The sequence below is a fragment of the Poecilia latipinna genome, unplaced genomic scaffold, assembly GCF_001443285.1.
Source record: "Poecilia latipinna isolate Pla-1442-1.1 unplaced genomic scaffold, P_latipinna-1.0 Scaffold341, whole genome shotgun sequence".
NCBI lineage: Eukaryota > Metazoa > Chordata > Actinopteri > Cyprinodontiformes > Poeciliidae > Poecilia > Poecilia latipinna.
This window is the reverse complement of record NW_015112957.1, coordinates 108,643-133,504: the sequence shown is the minus strand read 5'-3', so window position 1 is coordinate 133,504 and position 24,862 is coordinate 108,643. Positions and strand designations below refer to the sequence as shown.

Here is a 24,862-nt window from a genome sequence, read left to right as displayed (position 1 = left end):
AATATGGCATTACTAAATTCAGCGGTGAGTTGCTTGACATTCAGGTTGTTTGGATCCTTGTGCCAAGTGTTGGTCATTTTACCGCTAGTGGATTTTTTTAGGTCCCGTTTGATCTATTTTATAACTTCCCTGTTCACAGAAGTCAATGGTGAAGTTGAGTTATTCTTGGTAAGCTTGTGTATAAAACTATTTGAGATCCAGAAATATGGAGCTTCTGATTGTTTTTGGTTAATATTTTAAGGGTCCTTAACTGTTCAGATAAACTGCCATTGACCAATTTATTTTTATGATGGTGTTGACATCTTTTGAAATGCTAATGCTTGTAGCGTTGTTATTGAAGTACAGAAGATACAACATTTTTGCGCAACACATACTGTAATTGTTGAATGATTTTAAAAGCTAACTTGGAATTAATATAAAACTTAATTATTAATTTAGTCCAAGAATGTATGGATGTAATTTAGAAACGTTAGCCGATTGCTAACTGCACCTTTTGCCAGCATTATTTGTAGGTCAAAGTTTTTTTTTTTTTTGTTGTTTTTTTTTTCACCCCTGAATCTTTGCTAAGAGTAGTGAACCAGTGGGACTATTGAATCTTTTCCTTTTCTTTTTATCTCCTTGAGTCTACATTTTGGATAATTTTTTTTATGTTGTTGTTTTCGCCAAATACTAAGGGTAAAAAAAAAAATAAAAAAAAAAAGAAAAACAAAGAAAAGAAAAAACTTGAACTATTCCATAGTTAGTGGAGCATGACTGAGCCTTTTGAGGAACTTGGGATGTGATGGTTTGTGCCACTGATGTAATTTGGTCCACATGATATCCATCTGTTAATTTATTTCCTCAATACGTTTTTGCAATTTAAATCAAGTTTAGTTTATTTTGTTTTGCTTGTTCGTTCACCACGAGCTCCTACACTTCGACAACCCCTGACTTAGGAGATTAAAGCTGTTCTCATGACGGATTTCTACAGTTGTGACTGCCGCAACACGGCTGCTACTTCTCTTCCGTCTCTTCTGTGTCCTGACCACCCTATGCAGCGTCTCCCTCCACTGTCGCCCTGGTTATCTCATTCGTTATGCTTGTCACACAGGCTTTGAGCGCTCTTCATTCAAACCGAAAGCGAAAAGGTCACGGCGAGCGATGTATCTGAGCGCGTCAGTGTGCTCGAGAAGCTCGGGAATGTGTTTGGTGTTTGCGTGACCCGTGAAGACAGATCTACTGGCTGCTTTGCATTTCCCGCTGTCACGGCACCTCTCCACACTGATTACAGGTTGTCGGGGCTTGAGGACAGGTGTGGGCTGGTCAGCCGCTGAGAGCCTTACGTAACATGAGGGTCACAACGCTGACGCGAGAGTGGGGAGATTGTAGGTCCAGTCACTCTTATACAGCCCTGCATCTTTCCTGCGAGGATTGAGGGGGTATGGAGGCTGAATGAAATCTCGATCGATTGGGCGGATTTGCTCTGGCTTTAATAAAACATCTACTTCTAACACTTCTTACACATTATGCGGCTTAAGAAACTTTCCAGCAGTTTGTGTCTTCATTTGCAGCAACTCTGCTGTGTTTTTTTAGCTCTTGCACCGAATGAATAGAAAATGAAAAACATGGACTATTCAACCACATGTGGTGCTGAGAGCTGCAGCTGCACCCTCGATGGCGTTTAATTAGTCCTGTAAGCTGTGCCTGGAGTAGCAAACTCCTCTCTGCAGTTACAGTAGGAGTAGATGCACCACAGTGCACAACAGTGGGATCGTCAGAAGTTGTGAGTACTTGTGAGACCAACTGTCCTCAGGGGTATGCCTAGATTATTTTTCTTAGGGGAGGTGGGCAGGGGCGCAAACTGTAGAAGGGTCGCGCATGAACATTTAAATTTTATTCTAACGCACTGCCTTAGATTAGATTGAATAGTGAACAAAACTATTTACACAAATAAATCTGGTTAGCATGGGAAAACTATTGAAATCCCTCTCCCCAGTGAATATCTCCAGCTCTACCTGGGAGATCCCAAGATGATCTGAGGACACAAGGAACATATTGTCCCTCTAGCAAGTTCCGAGTCTGTGCTGGACACTCCTCCCCAGTGGACACTTGAACACCGAGATGCCCTGGAGACTTCCTAATCTGCTAAATAATGTCCATCACAGCGGATTAAGCTCTCCATCATGCTGGTATCTATTTATGCCATATACACTGGTATATTTACAGCATAATTATTAGGTACAATGGCACTGAAGTAGAATTTAAAATGCAAAAACAGATGGCTACCCTGTATTCAGAGAATACAGTGGATGATTAAGTCAGTGGGCAATGCAGATTTTCATTATAAACACCACAGGGTCTCTCAGTGGGCTAAAGTCTGGAACAGAGCCCATGAACTCACCTGATGTTGCAATTGAAGGGGTAACGACAGGTCATCCAGAAACATCCTGAAAGTCTTTCATTGGAAAAGCACCGACACTTTTCAAAGGTTCTTGTCAGGTGATTGGACAAACTGTATCACAACACAACACCAGTGGAACCAGTTACCCAGTCAAACTCTGGTTGCTTCCGCCAGGGATGCTACAGAGCAATCAGGTCCATTCATTAATATTTATATAAACACTCAACAATTCCTAAATCTTTAGGTGTTTTCTGGCAGACTCTGTTCAATTGACCACAACTGCAACCCTTGTTACATTTTCAGCTGTTGAGGTTCACTTTCACATTGGACTGCCAAACAATCCAAACTAATCTAAATCCTGTTCACCTACTTGCCTGTGGTGGCATGGCAACAAGAACCACCAAAGGACACAAAAATCTCTGAAGAAGACATGAGCGCAACTTCCTTCTTTACAATATGTAAACAAAATAGAGTGGCATCAGATTTTAGCGGTTTTAAGATTTCTCCTTTGTCTTTGGCAAAGAACCACACGCTATTGCTCCAGCTAGTGTTATACTCACACAATTGTTTTGGTTGTATTTATCCAGAATGCCCTGCACTACAGTCCGCTTTCTGCTTTTGGAGTGCTCTCCGGTCCGCTTGGCGTATGCATTCAGGAGCTGATATCACTCACCAACATACTGCAGGTATTGTTAGACATTCTGTGTGTGGTGAAAGCTGTATTTTAACAGCAAAAGACCGACCAACTAAAGCTTATTTAAAGAATTTCAAAGGAAAGAGAATATCCTGGTCTTCTCCAGCTTGATTGGCAGCATCTAGGTAAAAGCATCTGATGCCTTTACCTCCTGCTATTTTTGTAAACACACCTGTCTTGTTAATCAAGCACTAGTGGGTAAAATGGTGATGGTAAATGGGCTAAACTTACACAGCGCATTTTCTGTCAGTGATCACTGAAAGTACTTTACGTTACAGCCACATTCACCCAAACTTTAAAACGCACAATTTGTATGAATACACAGATCGGTAGGAACTTGGGGTTAAGTCCAGGGGCACATTGACATGTGACAGGAGAAAGATGAAATCGAATCTATGACCTTCCATTTCAAGACGACTACTCTACCCACTGATCCAGTCACCCCAGATACTTTATCACTTAAGTGCATCAATGGTGTACTTCGTTTTTTAGGGCCTAAAGATTAGATCATTTTTATTTTGTCTCAACTTTTACAAGCTTAGAAGTGACAAATTAAATACATTTTTTCTCAATGTCTGGTAGTTGTTTTCTCGTCTATCAGAATGACCTGTCTGATTAAGAGTACTGCATGTTCTTCTATTGCTCATTACTTTGAATGAATCCTTTTTTTTATGAATAGTCCGGTTTCATTGATGCAAAAATGAGAAAGACTATAAAGAAAAATGAAAAAAGGAAGAGTTAACGGGAAGGATGGAAGGAAAGAAAGTGAGATGAGACAGCTGTAGGTCTGAAGGGCCGAGGAGACGCTTCATCATAATCCAACATCTGTGATTACCTCTGACAACAGGGCTTTCTGCTTCCAATCAACTTCCATTCGATCCACTGAAGGCAGACATCCAGAGGCTAAATTATGTGAATAAACAACCTTTGGTGCTCTTTGGATTCCCTTAGCTATCTATTTTCAATCTTAGAATTGCTGTAATACTATTGAGTCAATAGAAACTATTGTGTACATAGTGTTCTACTGAGCCTGAATGTAAAACAAGCTGCAGCAGTTAGGACTGTGGATTCAACATCCTGTTGGGTATGTTAGCAAATTCATTAACAGATTAATTGATTTTTCTCTAACTTGAAAACTTTTTAGCTTTCTTTAATCATGTTATATTATTCTCTCACCAAACACAGACCTAGAGTGTTGCTTTCATTCTTTCATGCATGTTTGAGAAATCCTTAAATCTCCGATGACAACCATTTGGGGGTGTCTAAATGCCTGGTCTCACAAAGCACCGCCGATTTACCCAAAGCTCCACCATGAAGATTCATCCCCCAGTCGAGCTTCCGCTTCACAGACGGCCCGTTCCCTGTGCCTTCCCCACTCAGCTCCTCCAGACTAGCGGCAGCAGCAATTAGCAAACACCTGGTGGAAATGCGAGTCTGCTGGGTTTATCATACAAACTACTCCTTAGTCCAATGCTACTCAGAATGGTTGTAAATGGCATCTTGAGAACCAGTATTGTGATGATGTGGGAAAGGTGGAGTGTCAGAAAGAGCAGGAGCTTCTTAAAGAGACAGAAGTCAATTTCAAGGCATCAAACTGAGAAGTCACTTTTTTTTTTTTAATAAAAGTTTTGTTGGCTCTAGTGGCCTTGATTTTACAGTTGTCAGAAAGGAGGATGGGTAAAGATAGAGGGGCATGTGGCAAAGGTCGTCGGGCTGGGTTGAGGACTATCCCTGCAGTGGCGCAGAGGCAGGGGAGCAACTGCATACTTTCTGAGGTGTATGCGAGCATATCATCGGCGCCCCTGTCCCCCAGGTTATAAAAGGTTATAAAATGGATATTGCTGGACATGCATTCACTTTACTGGGGAGGAAGTTTTTACAAGTAAATTTGTGTTTCTAGATGTGAGCAGCAGTCAATCCTACCCATTTCCTTCTCAATGTTCTATGCTCTTTTAAGCGTCTGATGGTGCTGCCACTGACAGACCATTGTCACAGCAGTCACTCGATTCCATTCCACATTCTTTTAATCTCCACTCCTCACCCGCTGACGCACTCCTTTCTCCACCGAGCCAAACATCTCTACCTCAACTCTCTGCTCTTGTCTTCTGTTCAGCTATGCAATTTTAGTCTTTTTTTTTAATAGTTCTTGTCTCCATTGCCTGAAACTGACTAAAAGTAAGATTTTCTATGGATGATGTACAGTTGTGGTCAGAGGTTTACATATATTAATCGTGGGAATGAATATCAACAATTTTGTTTGTTCATAATTTACTGCATATTTTCCAGGGTGCAACTATATAGTTGAAGTGATTTTGGACAGCAGCTTCGGCCTTTTGACGACTAGCCACATTAGCTGCTACAACACACAGTATAACTGAGCAGTTACGTGTTACGAACAGCAAATAGCCATAAAGAGTTAATATATAAACAGATAATTTTCATTTCATCTGTCATTTTTACTACTATTCTGATGCAGATACAGGAGTGTTACTGACCTTTTTAAATTGTTGTAGTGCCAGCATAGCGCCCAAAATCACTTCCCTTTTCCTGTTCATCTGTCTGGTTGCAAATTATTCCCAAACGCTTGTGTTTGCCTCATTGGCTAAAGAGTACCTGAACTCTTTTTCCACATGTTATTATCCTGTTTGTGCCGCTTTAAGCCAAGCTAAAGGCCAAGGTCAGTCATCTAACTGTTAATGTTGACTAACTATTAGATGACTGAATCAAAGTCCTCTGTTGGACATCAAAGTTGTCTAATAGAGGACTTCGATTCAATCAAATGGCTGAATCACCTCCTCAGTAGGAAGTCAAGTTCTCCAGACTCCTGATAAAGACCTGATTATCTGACTCAAGTGTACTGAAGCAGAGAAAATCCTAAAAGTTGCAGGACACTGGCCCTCGCCAACTGGAGCTCCAGACCCTTGCCATAGGCTAACTATTACCTGGACTTGTTTTTGTATCATCGTGTTACAAACATCGTGGTACTACCACCATGCTTGGCAACAAGTATCGTGTCTTTCATTTGGAAGCCTTCTTGACTTCTCCAATCACACCAAATTGTGTGATCATTGCCTGACCTTAACATTTTTCTAGGCATTTGGCTCATCTCTATGTGCAACTACAAATCCCCGCATTGCTTGAAGTTCTGTTGTACACCACTAGCTCTTCTTCTGCTGGCACCATTGTAGTCCAAGTGATTCAAAACTGGCATCATTGTGGACATTGACCAGTTGTCTTACAGTTCTCCTTCAAAGATCTTTACCTAATTTCATTGGTCTTTGACTTCTTATAACAAATCCTTTATGGTGATGGCACAGAGAAGCTCAAAAATCTAAAATTATGAATGTATCAAGTGATCAAACATGGCATAAGCCTAGAAGGGACCCTCTCGGCCCAAAAAAAGCTTTGGTCAAACTCAAAACATTTGAAAACTGAAAATTATTTTACTTCTAGCTAGTAAGGCCATTCAGTGAAAATACATTCCATTTGCCTTCTTTTGGTCAATCCAGCAGTCAATATTGGTTGCCATGACCTTGATTTGTCCATTGCCCTAATTGGGAACAAGCCTAAGGGTGGCCATGAATGTTGGGTTCTGTCTCTGTAGTGTACCAACAGTGCTCACATCCACTTTGAAGATCAGATCCTGTTATTATGCAGCTGCTTTTTGTGGTGTTCGATGCCAAGCTTATGCCTTCAGGGCGACGACTTCTATTGAGCCACAGACAGATGGGTGTTAAACTAATAAGAGCACTCGTCATGCCCTGGTAAGATGCACTCGCTAAATGGTCAGTTTTTATTTCACCACAAAGTAACTCAACAAATTACTCCTCCACATTAGTTGTAATGCTGACTCTAGATTTCGGTGGAAAGTAGATGAAAGCTTTCATCACCTTGAAACAGCCAATAGGTTTATTACAGGGTACAGACCTGTGCTTGTGGATGATGTTAAATTATATGATTACTTAGGGGAAGGAGCACTTCAAAGAAGCCAGACAGCTACCCAACACTGGAAATTTGGGAAGCAAAATTACACACTATTAGCATAAAAGAACACATCTGCTTCTAAAAGACACTTAATATCACTAAACACAAAATCTATTTTAACGGTAATGGCACTAACATTTATAACATATGTTAATGGTTAAATGGACAATATAATAATCTAAACAGCTCTTTGCTCGGATTTTAGCTTTTTATGACAGAGACTAATAGCTGTATCACATTAAGTATCTGTCCTGCATTTCAATGGCCTACAAAGGTGCTCAACATCAAGTTAAGCCAGGCTGCCACATATGTTTCAGAAATGTTTCAGTCTTTTGCATAAGATTGGCAGTTCTGAGATGCACACATAAGCTGCAGATTTCATAATTACATGATGTTTACACAAGTGCGACCCAAAAGCCTTAGCCATGACCTAATAACTTAATCTCATGTTATCTATGCAGGCAGTATGGATAAAGATTTACTCACCTCGGCAGGCTGAATGCTTTATGCAACTTCAACAGACCCCAGCAGTGCTACCTATTTTTCTTTTTTTTTTCCATTTCAAATTTCAGTGAAGGAAGCTCATGGAACATTGAACTTCCATGCCAAAATGGACAAGAGATGCATAAAACAGGGTTTCTGCATGTTTCACCAAATCAACCAAATTTAAGGCCTTTTCAGAACATTATGAATAAAATTTAAGACCTGTATCACGACAGAAATGTACAGAAGAAAATCCCATATCATATATATATATAAACACAGCCTCATACGCCTCACACTGCATATGGCTCTCTACAGCCTCCTAACCCCCATAGTGCTGAGACTTTTTGAACAGAACACAGGTAGCATTGTACGGGTTGGCAACAGAAGTTAGCCAGTGGAGAAAACAAACGCCATCTAGCCGACTGATAATAAATTAGATGCTAAAAATCCAGGTAGCAAGCAAGGGTATATTAGCAGGTTATTTCTGGTAGCCTCAACCGCCTCAAGTCACAGAAAGCAATTACTTTTTACTATTTTCTTTCCAACATGGTGTTTCTTTTCCACCTTTTCTGTAACTTAATGTTACAAAAACAAAGCCTTCTTTGATAATTAAGTCTTTGACACTGATGGCTAATGCACAGTATGCAGCAGTTGAAATTCCTGACTGAGCGCGTCTTGCCCAGTGGAAACAAGTCTTTCACAGACAGATATACACCATCACTGGATTCATCAGTCAGTTCAATCGATGTTGAGTTATTTAGACATTGGCTACCACTGTGTTAATCTTGCCTCTGGCCTTCATTTCAAACTGCACACTAAAAATGACAGATCACTGCAGTGTAGGCTGAATATTAAATGATTTGAGTCAATCAATATCAATGTTGCTGGTAATGTCTGTTTTCTCAGAACCTGTCATCTTGTGTTAAGAAGCCATCCTGAATCTTAAGGCCAATTCTAGGTTTGGACCTGTAGGGGTCGGTCACTTCCAGGGTTCATGACTTAACCAATGGTTTATCAGTGTTTTAATTTATTTTTCAGGTTGTGGCGCCTGTATAAATAACAAAATTGATAGTGCTGCATCCAAACAGGGTACGTAGGTAGAATATAGCTAAAAACATAGAAAAAAATCCATATGCATTATGATTTATTAAAAAATCAATGTTATACTTGATGGTTTACCCACGCCACCAAAAGTATGGGCTGAAATGTCATCTTTTACGTCATATGAGAATATTTTCCTGTCCACATCACTGATTGTCAACACCAAGGTAGATGGGAGTAGAAGAAAAACTGACAATTCATTAAAAAAAAAAAAAGCTTCAGCTGCAGCTAAAACACTTAAAGGCAACACATAATGTTATTTTTTATAAGCACTAAATACTATGATTTTACAGTGCTTAGAATAAAAAAACAGAAAAACTAATTATTCCCACTCCTCCTTATATAAAATACAACATTATAATACACTGGGGGAAATCCTGGTTACTGTAACATTTACTTTATTTGGAATTTGCTACATAGATTTAAGCAAAAATATAAGATAAATATTCACTAAATTTTGTAGTCTTCTCATGTTTAATACAATTCAGTATCTGTTACTTTTGAGATTATAATGCCAATACATTGTGTTCTGCTCTTTGTGAGCCTTTTTCCAGAGCATTTTTATCTGACGTCTTAAGTGGTGAAATGTAGAAATCAAAACACAACTTTAAAACTGGATGATCAAACATTTAAAAGGATGGAAATTAACTTTTAAATCCTTGGTGCAGGATAATGGTGAGAGTTATCTGACAAAAAATAAAAAAATCACCAAGTCCTGAAGAAATTGTAAGTACTTGTTGATAAAAACACTCTCAGTGGACCGGTTGTATTCAGGTTTATAATTGCAGTTTGTTTATACCCACAAATTGAGCGCAGGAGCTGTTAAAGTCATCATAATCGCTTTGGCGGAGTAGCTTAATTCAGATGCCACCAAGGAATAAATGAAAACAATTTAGCACCTTATCAAAGTTTAGCAACATTATTATTAGGGATAAATTTAGACAAGCCTGTCAAGCGATCAAATATTAAACAGAACCCACCGCTGCCTGTCAATTTCAACAACTGCAGTGATTTAATCCACATGAGATGCCGAGTATGTTTTGAAGTCATCTGAGAAAACTCTTGGCTGTTTGACTCAGGTTCTTACAGAAACGTAAGTTATTAATGGATACAGTTAATGAAAGACTGTTTGAAGGTTACCGCTTTCCTTCATATTGATGCTACTCTATGCGTCGTGTTTAAGCTTCAGTGAAATATAATCCATAAACCCTTCACTACAATGAAACTGACAGTAATTAGGAAGTCTCTTCAAAGGGCCGACTTTACTTTGCAGGTCGTCTTCAACCTGCAAAGTAAAATCTTTTCAGCAGGCACTTACACAGGCACCCCCTTTGGGTCTCATGCAAACAGGCCTCATTATGGCTGCATAAAAAGTCTCTTTGTTCAGCAACATGTCCTGCATAATGAACGGAGTGACCGGCGTTTTCATCCTTTAATGAGTATACCGTTTGGTATCAGGTGCCGTAATGATATGCAGTCGGGCTTCACAAGCAACATGACTCTCTAATATGATTTTTAATCTAAGGTTAATGGCTGTGCATTCCTAAGGTGCAGATAGAATATACCTGGTATTGATGGAACAAATGGAAATCAATTGAATTGATGCAACAAAAACAAAAAAGAAAAAAAAGAGAGAAACTAGGCTTCCACAATCATTTTGTGATTTGATTGGAGTAAATGGCTAATTGCCCACAGATTCATGCCTACTTCATGTGCTCTAGAATTTAAATTTGAATCAAGTAATCAGTGCAAATAATGTAATTTTACCACTAATCAAGGAAAGCAAAAAGGAACAAAATTAAAAAATTAAAAAAACGGACCAATTGAAGTGGCCAGTGCCCTTACAGCCCATTGAAACAGGGCATAATTAATCCTATAAGGGGAAACAATTGTTTAACACTTACCTGAATACATTACATATGTGGCAGAGTAAACAATCAGTGGTGTGAACTGCTTGCTAAAAAGTTAGTTGTACTGGTATATGTAAATGTAAAGAGAAGCAATAATTACAAACTTGGCATTTAGCAGAAGCTAATGCTAAAGCGCTAACTTCAATTCAAATTATATCTGCCCTTGAAAGATTACAATCCTTGATCTTTTTTTTTATGCAGGACATTAATACAAAGAAGCATCATAAAGTCTGGGTGCATTACGTTTCCTGCTGACCCAGCAACAGGAAGGACTTCAAAGTCGGTCAATACTTCCATCATCACCATCAGGCACAGAAACATTTTGACACTTACAGCAAAATCTGTGACTTTATAATTTGTGATCAAAAGAACTTGTGACACTTTATGACAGCTGAGGCTTGAATAGTTAAGAGGAACTTGGTCTGCGTTGCTAGGAAAAAAAAAAATGACTCGCTTACAAAATGAGGGCTTGAAATACATGCACAGCTGTGGTGTTGACTCTGGAGATGTTTAGGTAGCAAGAAGTCTAAATTAAAACCAAAGGACTTCCAACGTGGTTAGATTTGCATATACGTTGATTTACATTCCCGGCGTTTGCTTCTTTTTGAAAAGCTCTTTTCAGGTCGCAGATTACTCTAATATCCGGCAGTGCTTCTGTCTGAGTTGTTGTCAGCCAAGAATTCAAAGCGGACAAAATACCACAAAACACTTCTGATTCTGATTTCAACAACAGCCTGGAAACTAGTTGTCAGAAAGAAAAGAAGAAAAAAAAAGTTGGATGAGCAGCTGGGATGTGGGGATGAGAAAACGATTTTCCATCAGCTATATGCGCCCTAACGTGTCCAGCTTTTTTACTGGCAGAAATTTGTTTTGCTCAATTTCCTGTGTTTAGTTGAGACTATAATGACTGGCACAGTTACAGAGGGTTATGTTTAATTCTTGGCACTGTGGGGGGTCTTTACTGCATTGACACAGCAGGTCTTGATGCTCAATACTGATTTGCTTTTCTTTCTGCTATAAAAACAATTTTCTTTTTTGCATGGTCGTTCGTTCTGCTGAAATGATGCCAGTGTGAAAAGAGTTAAGAAATGTGGAAAATTCAGTTCCAGTTATTTGCTTTCAGTTTGTGTTAAAATGACAAACTGGGCTTTAGAAGGCTCACATATCCACACAGCCAAAACTCTACTGATGGGTGTTTATTGGGTCGGTGATCCCAGAGTTAATTGCTTCTTTGGCGTCTTTTACTGCCACACAGAGGCAGGTGCATTGTTTGCATCAAAGTAAAAAGAACAAAGAGAAATGATCAAAATGGAAAGATGGTCTAGCTCGTTAGAACTGACGGAGAGAAGTCGATCTTGTATTTATCGTTAAAAAAGGTCAGTTCTGTTGTTTTTTTCACTTCTTACTCAAAACAGAATAAGCTAATGTGGTGGGTTTTTTATTGTTAAATTAGTCTATCTTTTCCACCATCTCTTTCAGCCTCTTTTAACTGCTTACACACACACGTTGCAGCTTACATAACCATGTATATGTGTGACTGCCGACAGTCATATATCTCTTCCATTTGTATGACATGTATGGCTTGTAACATTTGATCATTTTTTGGCATTAAAAGCTTGTTTTTATATTTTACCAAATCAAATTATTTCTCAAGGTAATTTACACTGAGGGGTTCTGGTCGGGTCCTGAAACTGGCTAACAGACCTGGAGGAGCACAGAGACAAAAATGAATGAACTCCAACATTAACCCTCTTACTGTTGGGTGAATTCATTAAACTATGCAAATATACAGATTACTGTAAATTTCTCTATAGCCATTTCCAATGCTTGTTTTTGTTGAAGTTTTGTTGAAGTTTAAAGTGTACTTTGAGGCCTTTTGTTGAAAAAGCTCTGAGAGCAGCTGGGAATAGGAGGGAACTCCAGACACACATGGTTCTGTCCACGTTGTCTTTTCTTGTAAATAACATAAATCCTGTTATTTGCTAGATAAGTGACAAAAGGAAATATCGTTACCCCAAGTAATTTTACTCACCAGTTACTTCAAGACAAGTGGAAAATTACTAAGGAACTACTTCCTTTCAAATTCAAAATAAGAGTCTGAAAGCTAAATACAAGGTATTGAGACTAAATCACTCATTCATCTGTAGGGTCAATAATAACTTCTTGAATATTATAAATTATATAATACTTCACAACAATGATGGGACACCATTTTGCAGGAAAACCTTCTTACAACTAGAAGATGCTCAAATAAAAGGGCAATAAAAGCATTAATACTTTAGTATTTGTTCCATAGAAACCTAAAGACAAACCACACACTTCTGGTATAATTGTGATTGAATATTTGACTCCTCTTCTGGGCAGAACTGGTAAACAGACTGGTTAAGCTGGACCAGGCTTTCAGAGTTAAGGTCTGGGCTTTAGGAAGACATTTCCACTAAATCTTGTAAAGCGTCAGTGCAGACAGCGTCAAGAAATTAAAGAACTTGTAGCTACAGCTTAGAACTTCCTGAAAACAGTAAACTTACAGACTTGTAACTCTTGTCTCTCGTTTCTCGAGTGCACCCTGAGCCCTCCCATCATCCTCCTTGTCAGTCCTACTCAGAAAACCCTCAGGTGCTCTCTGTCAAGCTCCTGTTCCATTTAGTTACATTTAACGCTGTATGTTCCCAGTAGCGCTTCCAGTCCAGCTTGCTTGAGCCTCATACAGAAACGAGAGCAGACTTCCATCAGCCAAAGCAATTGGTACTGCTTTCCTACCAATATCAGAAAAAAAAATACTGCCAAAGTTTTTCTTTTCTTATAAATCTCAAAGCATATTTCAGTTCAGAGTCTTTTGTATTTCTGTTTAGTACTAAAATGTACAGCAGATGGTGGATAATAACCCATGCCTTTGTTGCACTGCGATAGCTCTGTATGGAATACTAGAACTGCCACTTCTGAGACTACACCAATCAGCAAACCGCAATCTAGTATCGTTAAAAGGCCGACTGTGGATTTTACCCTTGAACTGAAAAAAGAAAATGAGCAGGTTTGACAATGGCTGCACATCTGTTCCCAAAGCCCTTTATTCCTCTATAAAAAATAGTGCTTATTTTTATCTTTATGTGCTACAATCCAGGTTTTCCTTAAGATAAAGATAACGTTGAACTATGCATGGAAGATAACAGACAACTTTTGTTGTGAAGACCAACTTGCATGACCAACTACTGAGGAAGACGTCAACTGACTGAGCTGACCAAGAGGAAGCACGACATATGGTGTGCTTGAAAATGGAGGCTTGACTGCAGAGTCATTAGCCAACCACTAGCCAAGCGCAGAATTAGATTTTTTGCTTTTAAATGTCACTACAGTAACAGTAAAGATTAGTTATAATCACCTGTTTTAATAGTTCAAACATCAAATACAGTGTAATATGCATCAACAAGCACAGTGGAAATCGTCTTAGCCATAGCACAGAAGCCAATATCTACAGACGTCTCTATCTCCAAAACTGGCGACATAGCCAATCAGCACCCAGGAAAAATAAATGGCACTTCTGGATTGGCTACTTTCCACACACCAGCCAATAGTGTATCCAGTAGCACTGAACTTTGGCATTTCAGCTTCCCAAGCTGCGGTCCTTTTGAAAAAGTTTAGATATTCGTTAGAAAATACCTATGAACATTGAACCGCAAATAGGTGGGGGTTGACTGTAGCACTCATTACATATTTGCACGTTACTTAAGACTTAAGATTTAGAAAATACAGAAGAAAAAAATTTACAATGACACAATTAATTCCCAAAAATTGTCATTAGAAACTGATGCGATTTGGGAAAACCTTGTTTCCAAATCCAGTTGGTTCGCCACAAAATGTTATGCAACACAGTACTGCAATTTATTCTGGTATTTCAGCTGTTCCTACTTTCCAAACCTTTATTTCTTGTCGCTCCCTCTTACCTGGAATATTATGGATGGTGATGGCAAGGATAAGCAGGAGAATTCGCCGCCAGCTGTTGCCTGTTTGGCCAACTTCTTCTAGTGTTTTACTTCCTGCTTCTTGTCCATCAAAGTGGCCTGAATTGGGCCCTCTTCTTCTTTGGTAGACCTCCCCATTTTCAGATTTGTCTGTGAAAAAAAAAGCACAGAAAGACAAAGTAAAACAAACATTAAGCAACATTCTCATAAACAAATTACCTGAAGAATGCACCTAAAACCTAACTTTCTCAATGCTCCGTCCCCCAAAAACAAGCAACACTAATGATATCTGTAACTCTGTTATGGAGTAGATAAGACTGTAGCCAAACCGGGCAGCTTCCAGGTGTGAAAATGTGCAAGTGTGACAAGACTTTTCCAAAATCAAAAGCTCTCGTCTGAGTGAAGCGGCCCCAAATAAAGGTTAGAAAAACCCTGAAGGGCTTCAGCATGCCTCAAATTAACGCCTTCAGTTTACTCCCAACAGGAGTGCTTGTCGGCTGGTGGAACAATGCCTGAAAGCTGCACACTGCCAGCTGCCACCGACAATGTCTATTAGGCTCCAGAGTGGAAAATCAAATGAGCCGGCCCACTTCATGCAGTGAATGGGCAGCTGTGTGGAGAGTCAGCTCCTCTTCCAGGGCCCTTCTTTCTCCTTTCTTCACATACAAAAAGATTATGATTGACTATCGGGAAGATGACGAGGATATTTACATATCCGACCCCGGCTTCAAAAGATCGCCATGAGGCCTTCACGAAGTTATTGAGAATTGCTTCCTAATACGGTTGGATCACATGTAAATATTAGCACTTTCTGAGCAAAAGCCGCCTTTCGGCTCTAATTGGATTGCCTGGCAGATCCAGAAAGCTGCTGTATGACAGCGAAAGTCCCAAAGGAGTTACAATTACATGGAGAAATCTGCATTTCAAATCAGCGAACATCAAAATGGGTTTTACATACATTTGGCAAATACACATTGGCTTCTGCAATTACTGGGAGGTCTGGTAGGTTTGAAATAAATTAACCTCTCATAACTTTTGCACAGTTGCACAAACTTTGGATTGAATACATTTAATGGTAAATGGATGGTTCTGCAACAACAAGGTACTGTGATCCATTCCTGGTTGGAGCTTTTCGGTATGGATCTTGCATAATTTCTATGCATGGGTGGGGAAATGTTTAGTTAACTAGAGGTTCTAAACTACTTTAAAGTTAAGTGGAAGTTTATAAAGGTCCTTATTGTTTGTCATTTGTTGCTTTGTAGTGGATTAGTGAATCTTTCTCGATCTCATTCAGATTTAGACCTTGCCTATTCTTTCTAGATTGCCTAGACTCTTGTGTCATCTCTCATTCCGGCATCTCTTCAGCTCAGGTGTTCTATAGGGGGAATGTTGACTTCATTTTGGATCACTATCATTCTTTTCTTGTGTAGTTCAAAAGATCTTGATTTAAAAAGCAACTTTCAGACCAAAAATGGTGTAACAGTACAAGTATTCATCTCAAAAATATCCAGTACGGCCCTGTTGGGTTGATATGCTGTTTCGTTTGAACAAGTTATATTCTCAAATATGGGAAAAGTCCTCCTTAAAATTTTCTAAAAATGAACACTGACCATTTTTGGTTCAATACAGGACGCAACATTTATCAGCCAAATACGTGACCATTCTGTATTTTGCGGGACGGGTGGCAACCCTACCCTGTATATTTCTGAGGTTTTTTTTCTATTGGCTTCATATTGTTCGATAACAAAAATTAAAACTTCTCAATGTTTGACATTGTCTAGCAAAATGTTTTTACTTCAGGCTACAATAGAATGTTCAGTTCCAATGACATCAGCATTGACGTCATCACTATGACATCACAAGGGAATCTCTCTCTTGANTGTAGCTCTCAGACAGCGTTTTCTCAGACCTGTTCCACAGTTCTATCGCGGCAGATCACTCTTCAGAGCACGTTCGAAGTTTATCGGAAAGAGCGAGATATCGATTTTAGATATTACACGCCTTTCAAAGAAGCGAGAATTTACCAGAGTTTAAACATGAAGCAACAACAGATTGGATGTGAACATGAAGCTTTTCCAGCAGAGCTTTCATGGGTCGAAATGATGGAGCTCAACATCCAAGTTGACTACGACGCCATCGTTTTCCCTTTAGAAGACGACAGCGATTTTGTTGAATCTGTTGATTCATCTTCCATTGAGTTGGAAGATCAGTCAGCAGAGATCCAGGGGGAATCAAGTCCTTCCAGCGACTTGGAGATTCCAAGATCATTGGAAGTCAAGCAGGAAACATCTCCATCTGCTGACTTCAAGATCACCCCCTTAGTGGAAGAGACAAACCAACACGTTAGAGATCTGACTAAGCAGGTTGACGATCTTAAAACAGAACTGCAGAGTACAATTTTTGATCTCCACGAGGAAAGAGACAGAATGATTTCATACCAGGCTGAGGTCAAATCACAGCAAGAGGAGATTCAAAAGCTGCAAAAACTGTTGCAAAAAGAACGTCCCCTGCAAGCTAAACGTGAACAGGTTACTTGCTCTTCTAAAGTTACAACCGCCAAGACCGTCCTTCGACAGCTGGAGCACTTCAAGTGGGAGGCTGAAAAATATGCCTCCCGCAATAAAGGTCTCATAGAGGTAATGGTTGAAGAATATAGAGTGAGACTTAAATACGAGGAGCAGCTCAAAAGTTTCTCAGAGCAAGCTTCCAAATTCAAAAAGCAGGAGGAAACTGTAAAATCTCTGCAGGGTCAGGTTGCGGACCTGAAGGAGAAGTTGAAGCTTGCTCTGGATAACAACCATCAGAGAGTCTCCACCCGACCAGAGGTCCCCCTGCAAACTGAAGGCTCCATACCAACAAAGGAGACCAAGCAAAGGCAGACTTTGAATCAACGAGGGGTCTCCATGCATAGCCTGGCTCAGCCTTTGCGTCGACCCACATCCAGGTTGCAAACAGAAGGCTCCCTGCCAACAGAGGAGATCAAGGAAAGACAGACCTCCAATCAACCAGGGAGGTCCGAGGAAAGATGGACCTCCAATCAACCAGGGAGGTCCGAAGAAAGATGGACCTCCAATCAACCAGGGAGGTCCGAAGAAAGATGGACCTCCAATCAACCAAGGAGGTCCGAGGAAATATGGACCTCCAATCAACCAGGGAGGTCCGAGGAAAGACAAACATCCATGCGACCAAACTCCACTGGTTGCATGAAGGGCCTTCATGCTGGCGTTGGCATGAAGACCAATCTATGCCCGGCTCGGCCTTTACACCGACCCACACCCAGGTGGCACTAACCTGGGTCATTATCCAAACCCAGGTTTTGCCAACACTGGGCATTATGAAAATTCAACGCTTTACACAAATTTAGAAAATTAAAACAGACACAGGCAAATAAAATTCCTCACTCCAAAATCAATGGAGAAAACACAGCATCAATTTCAGCTGTCCAGAAACAACCAATCAGAACCAAAAGTGTTAAATGTGTCTCAGCACATTCAACATATTAGAAACCAATCAGAACCAAAAGTGTTAAATGTGTCTCAGCACATTCAATATATTAGAAACCAATCAGAACCAAAAGTTTGTCCTTTGGTTTGATTGGTTTCTAATGTGTTGAATGTGTCTACTGGTATGCTGCAGCTATGCAATTGGCAGAAAAACAACCTAACATTATATCATCATTATTTATAGAATGATTTTAAAAAACAAAATTCTATACAGGTTTGTCAAAACTATTTCGACCCATATTAGAACTTTGCATTCATTTCCCTTCATTTTAGTAGCTGCAATTTTGCCTAACCCAGACATTTTCCCCAACTCTAACATTAACTAAAACATAATTCACAATGAATCCATCATAATAGGACCAGGCTTTGGTACTAATATGATGGAACTAATATGACACTGTACATATAGTGGTGAGTTCACACCAAATGCGTTTTGACCGTCAGGCGCATCTGGTTAACATTCAAAGTCTATGTGGAGGCGCGTCGAGGGCCGTTGCGGCGCCTTTAGAGCTGCTAGTGCAACGTTGGACGCTCCACATAGACGTTGAATGTAAACCAGACTCGCCTGACGCTCAGAACGTATTTGGTGTGAATGCACCATTAGAATGTTCAGTTCCTATGGTAACAATGACATCAGCAGTGATGACATCACTCGTTGATACATCAAAGGAATCTCTCTCAACTGTAGCACAGTTTTTTTCAGACCTGTTCCTGTTTCAGACTTATAAGTTATGAAACTTCTCCAGGAGCTGTTAAAATTATTTCAAGGCTCAGCATCAGCCCAGTACAGGTTCACATTCTCAGGTGAGAGAGACTCACCTGGTATGAAGTTACTTTTTCAGTACTGGAATTACATTTATTAGTAACGTAAAAGCATGTCATGAATATGTGTGCATATATTCCATTTTTAGTCCAGAGCATGCTAGTTTTTTCTGTTGCTTTTTCCACCACTAGATGATATGCATATAGCATATAACTAGCATATAACATAAACAACATTATTCAACATTATTCAGAGATGCAATAAGTTTATAGCAGCTGTGCAAATGATCTAGTTGTCTGTTGATTTGCAGCAGATATAGAGCCCCAAAATAAAATTTTGCTTAGTCCATATGGAGGCTTGGGCTGGCAGCCCTGATACCAACATCTCCAAAAATCATATTAAAGATTGTAGCATGTGTTACACGCACCAGGACTGGTGTTGGTGTAACAGATGCTGATTATCCTGTAAAAAGTATATAACAGGTAGGAGTGATGAGGCAGAAACGGGTCTGCAGTGTTCCTCTCCTGATCCATTCTGTCCGATATCAATCACATCATACAGCAGCTCACAGCACCATGATGGACACATTTTTTTTTAAATAATTGCCTGTTCAGCCTGGAATGTGTGTTTCTCCGCTCACGTCTGTATTTCTGCCAGAGTTGTTACTTCTAAGGACGGTGGAGTATAGAGTTGAGGACATTTTAAAAGACGCGGGTTGATAGCAACTCACCGTGGCTGCGTAGTGTCTGTCTCTAGGCAACCGTGACAACAGCGTCGGACCGTAGCGTTCCAGAGGGTTTGGGGGGGGAGGGATCCTTTATCTCTCGCCACGACAATTTAGCTGACCTTAATATTTCCTGTGGTTTATTTTGGTCATTATTATTATTGTTACACTTAGTGTTGATATGTGTGTGATAGGTGTGTTTATTGGACATTTATAGAAATACGGAACAAATCTCGTCCTGTATCAGTTCAATACAGGTTGCAACATTTATAAGCCAAATAAGGGACGATTCTGTATTTTACGTGTCGGGTGGCAACCCTACAGAAAACCTGCTGAGCCCAGTGGCAGGGGTGGTAGGGAAGTCCACCAGAAGTCCACCAGCGACCTACCTTGTTTTTGTTTTAAAAAAATGTTAAATGTAAAAAATTGTTGGAGGTGAACAAGCAGGCATCATAATTTGGGAATGATGTTTGAAGCCAACGGACAGGTTTAAGGACGAATCAACTGGTGCGCAGCCCTTCATGCCCAGTACAACTCGTCAATTATAAACCTAGCTTAATTTGTCATTACAGTCACCGTTACTGGTGCATAAAAAAACTTTAAAATAAGCAAACAATGTTTAGCCTGGTGGGGGGGGAGGGGCAAGTAAAGCCTGGTGGCCCGTGTTTAATGATCTTTACAGAAACTTGTTGACCCTCATGATACCAATGCTTGCTACAGTTCCAGATGCTTAAAACGTTTTAGTTTTTCTGACTGTTTGCAGGGTGAGGTTAGGAGAATATCTTTCATTTCCTGACTTATGAAGATCATTTGCCTTACTCGAAGGTTGTATTTTCTTCTTTTTCTCATTTTGAAAAGTGGATAAGGGAAATGGTACTGAGCGTCATAGCTATATTTCAGGAAATATAGCTATTTCAGGAAATAACTAAAGGATGAATTACAATAAAAGTTGTGTTGATTTATTTTAACAAAACCATTAGGGATGCAAATATTAGACATTTTTGTAGATCTTTTTAATTTTTACAGTGAGCTTGCACTGCTGCGATAAAGATTAATTTTATGCCTTTTTGCACATCTTTACCGGCCGTGGCTGGTATTGTGAGGAACGCTATACTCCATGAAACATCACCACCATTCAGATTGTGTAGAAGTCCAATATTTTTCCTCCACTCTGCATTTCATTTGCTTTTATCTGCTGAAAGCTCCATTGACAAACTGCTCTGAATGTGTAATTTCATACTCCAGTTTACCAGGTAGCTGGAGGTGTTAAATCAGAGAGGGTTTCAAATTCTTTTCATTAATATTCAACTTATAGCCTTTATGTTCTGATTTCTTTCATCGTTCTACATCTTCACCTTGCAGCAAAGAACAGCATGACTCAGAATGACGAACCTCCTGTGGCTGAAAAGCTTGTTTCACCCAACCCTTGAGAAAAGCCATTTGGAAGTGGAATTAACAGTTTTCTTTAAAGGCAAAACTGAGCTTTGCTCCGCTATGTTATGAACATTAATTTGGCTTAGAAGCTCAGTGTGAGAGATGCAAGTCAACTTCCGTGGCTATCTCTAGGGTGTCAATTGCTTGAAAAATTGATTTCTTTTGAGAAGCATTAGTATTCAGCCTAAACACACCCTCAGCTACACAAATTTTGAAGGAAAAAAAAAAAGAAGGCTTTAAAAGTAATCCGGAAGGGAAACGTGTAGCCAGATGTTACAACACGAATTCTGTGCAGATTTTTGAAAATGTATTAGTATTTTAAGATACAGCATGTTTTCTAGAAGGGTCATTCATCTATGCGAGAAACATTAAGGATTTCAGTGCATGTAGATGGATGTAGGGAGGTCCAATTAACTTTGTTGACATTTTGCTTTGGTTGGGATTCCAATTGGATTATAAAACTATTGAAGGGAAAAACCCAGAGCTGAGAAATTAGGACAAGACAGTTAGTGTCACATCTCATGCATGGATAAAACAGCCAGATCATTAAGCTAGCCATTGGTGTTGTTTGTAAGCATAAAGTTAATCCAGTATGAAATGCTCTCTTTTACAATTTATATACCTAATGTGTCCTCAATAGAGTAAGAAGTCACATTACAGAAAAACCCTGATTGATATGTCCTTCAAAACCCTTAAAAATTTTCAATTATATGAAAAATTAATTTGTCTTTTAATCACTTCATTTTCCATTGGGCACTGAAGAGTTCGTGTCAGACACTGGACTCAAAACAAACAAGAAGGACTTTGAGAAAACCATTTAAATGATAAACAGGGTTTTAAAGACGAGATCGACATGCTCTTTCTGCCCGACCCAATTTGCATCAATGCCATCAAATATAAACCTACAGCCAGCTACATTTCTCACACTCTTGCAAATGAATACAAATACAGATACTGATCGGTAATCTGCATTGCAATAACTTTTAGCGTCTTGAACACAACCTAATTTGCGCCAAGCCTTTTTGGAGCATTACACAAAGGAAAACAAATTCTAAGACTGGGAGAAAAAAAAACATCTTTCATACAAATTGCTACATCCATTCTGAGCGTCATGATTAATGGCTAATAATAGCTCAATGATGGAATATTTCCATGTGTCATTCCAAATGAGCTGACTCCATTATGTGAATGCAGAAGCAACAGAGAGTAATTTACTCAGTGATTCCTCTGCTGCTGAAATGAAATGTACTCCCAATAAGCAGTTCATCATTACACGTCAGCCACTGACTTCTAAATAGCAAGGATTGTTCCACTTTCATCTACTACTACATTAACTCCTAAAAGAAGAATTTTTATGCTAATCTTTTTTGTGGAATTTGTGTTTTGTGCCTCTCTAAATACTTTTGTCCCTTTGTCCTATTTTCCCAACCTATATTCTGTTAGTTTCTTTTCCAGTTCTGCTGACTTGTTTGTATTACCCTTGCTGATTCATTCCAGTATCTCGTGTCCTAATTAACGCTAAGAGTATTTACACGTCTGGTTCTCTCTCTGTTTCCAGTAAGTCTGTCTCATTAACATTTCCTCGTATTTCTGGTGTCATCTGTCCTCCTCTCACCATCCTCATATTTCACTGGCCTGGTACCTTCATTTGTCATTTATGTACATGAAATTTGCATGAACTCACATCACAATGCATATTTATTAGCATCCCTGGTGAAATATTGTAAAAGTAAATCCTAAATTAGAGACTTTGAAAGACTGTGTCAAACCCCCCCCCCCCCCCAAGGTCAAAATGATTGAACTAGACATTTTAATATCAGATACAAGCCATCTTAGTTTGCCTTTGAGACTGCACTGGTGTAAGTTGAGAAACAAATCCTGAACTGTTTGCTTCTTGGGTTAAATTAGAGTTTCACTTATTTTATCCTGGAACAACCTAGTGATTTAATAGAGGTTTCAGTTGAGATAAAGACTGTAGTTAAGACTCAAGTCTTACACTACAAGTCTAAGTAAAGCATGTTTCTTTAGGACACAGATCTAAGATAATTTTATCAGGTAATTCCATTTTAAGTGAATCTTGAGTCCAAACATCAAACTCCAGGCCTTGTTTCTGCTGTTAAAGATCAACATGTTCAAGTGTTTCAAGTGTTGATAAACTAGCATGTAAATGAATATATTACTGCTGAGAAAAAGTCAACTGTGGCAGTGAGTTGCAGAACATTTATATTCTTTATCTTCTTTGCCTACAAGAATGCTTACAATTTTATTAAAAAGGAAGCTTGTTGTAACCATTTTGGAAACTGCAGCTGATATCAATGTTTTAATTAGTTGTTTTACTTTGCTGGCCGTAACAATATAAGACACTGATTCACTGTTGACGTCCAAACTGTTAAACCTCCCATGTTTTCTCTCCCTCTCTCCCTCCTCTGCCCATCCTTCCATTTGTCTCCATCACACACATTCTCGAACACGAGCAATTGACCTCGGTGAAAACGTTCCAACTGTGTAAGCTGGGCCATGTAGGCGGCAGTAAATAGGAATTATCTGGCCTGGAAAGGTCAACTGATCTGGACTCTTGCTGGAGGGCCCTCTGGTTACACCCTCAATCAGAGGATGCTTTCAAAGGCCAGAAACCCTCAGTCCATTTCTCTCCAATTGAACTTCTCAAACCATTAGGCTGTAACAAATGGCTGTGTGCGCACATCCTGTGGACACACTGCTGTATCGCTCACTGCTAATGATAGCTGTGGGGAAGTAGCTGAAGCTGTGTTTCTGACTCGAGTTCTCCTTATTGTATACGATTAGCCAATCTTCAATTACTACCAATGCAAATTTATTTTATTTATTTTATAAAGCAGCTATGTGCAAACATCTTCATGTCGAGTACATTTAAGATGAGAAAAGAAAATACAGTAAAATGATATCTGAGCTGAAGAAGACTATAATTAAGTGAAAAGTTGCTTGAAAGGTTTGCAAACATTTATTCAACATTTATTGCTTGATATTTTCATTCCTTCCTAACAGATGTGTTTGTTTACATGACACGTTGCATTAAACAGTGGAAAAATCTGGAAATTACTTATTAAAGCAACTATATGAGGTCATAACCACTAGGTTTGTTTTTACTGTTAAAAAAAGAGGAGGAGCAGACGTTTGGAGGCAGAACTAACAAAAGGAATGCGGATAAATCAAATGTTGCCCGACAGTCAGTCAAACTAATGTCCCTTTACGAGACATAAATAGGCTGCAGCTGAAACCGAAATGTGTCAGGTTATGACAGTCAAGTTAATCAGCCTCTCAACCGGCAAACACAGACAGCATATATTCATGTCTTTTTATAGATAAAGTAAATATATCACTTGCTATATTATTTACTCTTTCAGTTCCTCTCCATCACATTAAGCATTGAGAAGGGCTGCAGAGTGAACATGACTAAAAACAGATTAATTCGATGTGCGGAGTTAAATGTTCCAGAAAAAACCTAACGGTGGCGACCTCGTATGTAGGTGAGCAACACAAAAAAAACAAATGTATATATAGAAATCTTTCAAACTACTCGCCAGGGATTTCTGTTGTCAGAGGTGATGTGTGACAAAAGCGTCTGTTAGATGTATAATTACTTGCCAGTGTGAAATATTTCTATAGTTAGTTGAAAGCAGAAGCCAAATTTTGTTGTCAACCACAAACCTTCCAGGCATGTTCGCTTGTTTGCTACAAAATAAGAGCTAATTGGAATCAAGTTTTCTTCCCCCCCCACTGGTATTTGGTATCAGAGTTAAGTCACATAAAAACTCAAAACAATCAGCATCTATATTAGTGTTGCAAATTGAATTCAATGGAGTTGTAAATAATTGTGTACGACAGCAGTGTTGGGGAAAGAGCAGGATAATATCAGCCAACTTCTATCTGTATTTTGGACTTGCT

General features: G+C 39.3%; 1 protein-coding gene across 1 annotated transcript in view; it reads right to left on the bottom strand.

Annotated features, from left to right (window-relative positions):
* slc39a11 (solute carrier family 39, member 11) overlaps positions 1–24,862 on the bottom strand; it is a 139,087-nt gene that overhangs the window by 5,817 nt on the left and 108,408 nt on the right. The window contains exon 4 of the mRNA XM_015035635.1: positions 14,497–14,664. Coding sequence (XP_014891121.1) covers positions 14,497–14,664 — 168 coding nt within the window. The remainder of the gene's footprint in view (positions 1–14,496; positions 14,665–24,862) is intronic.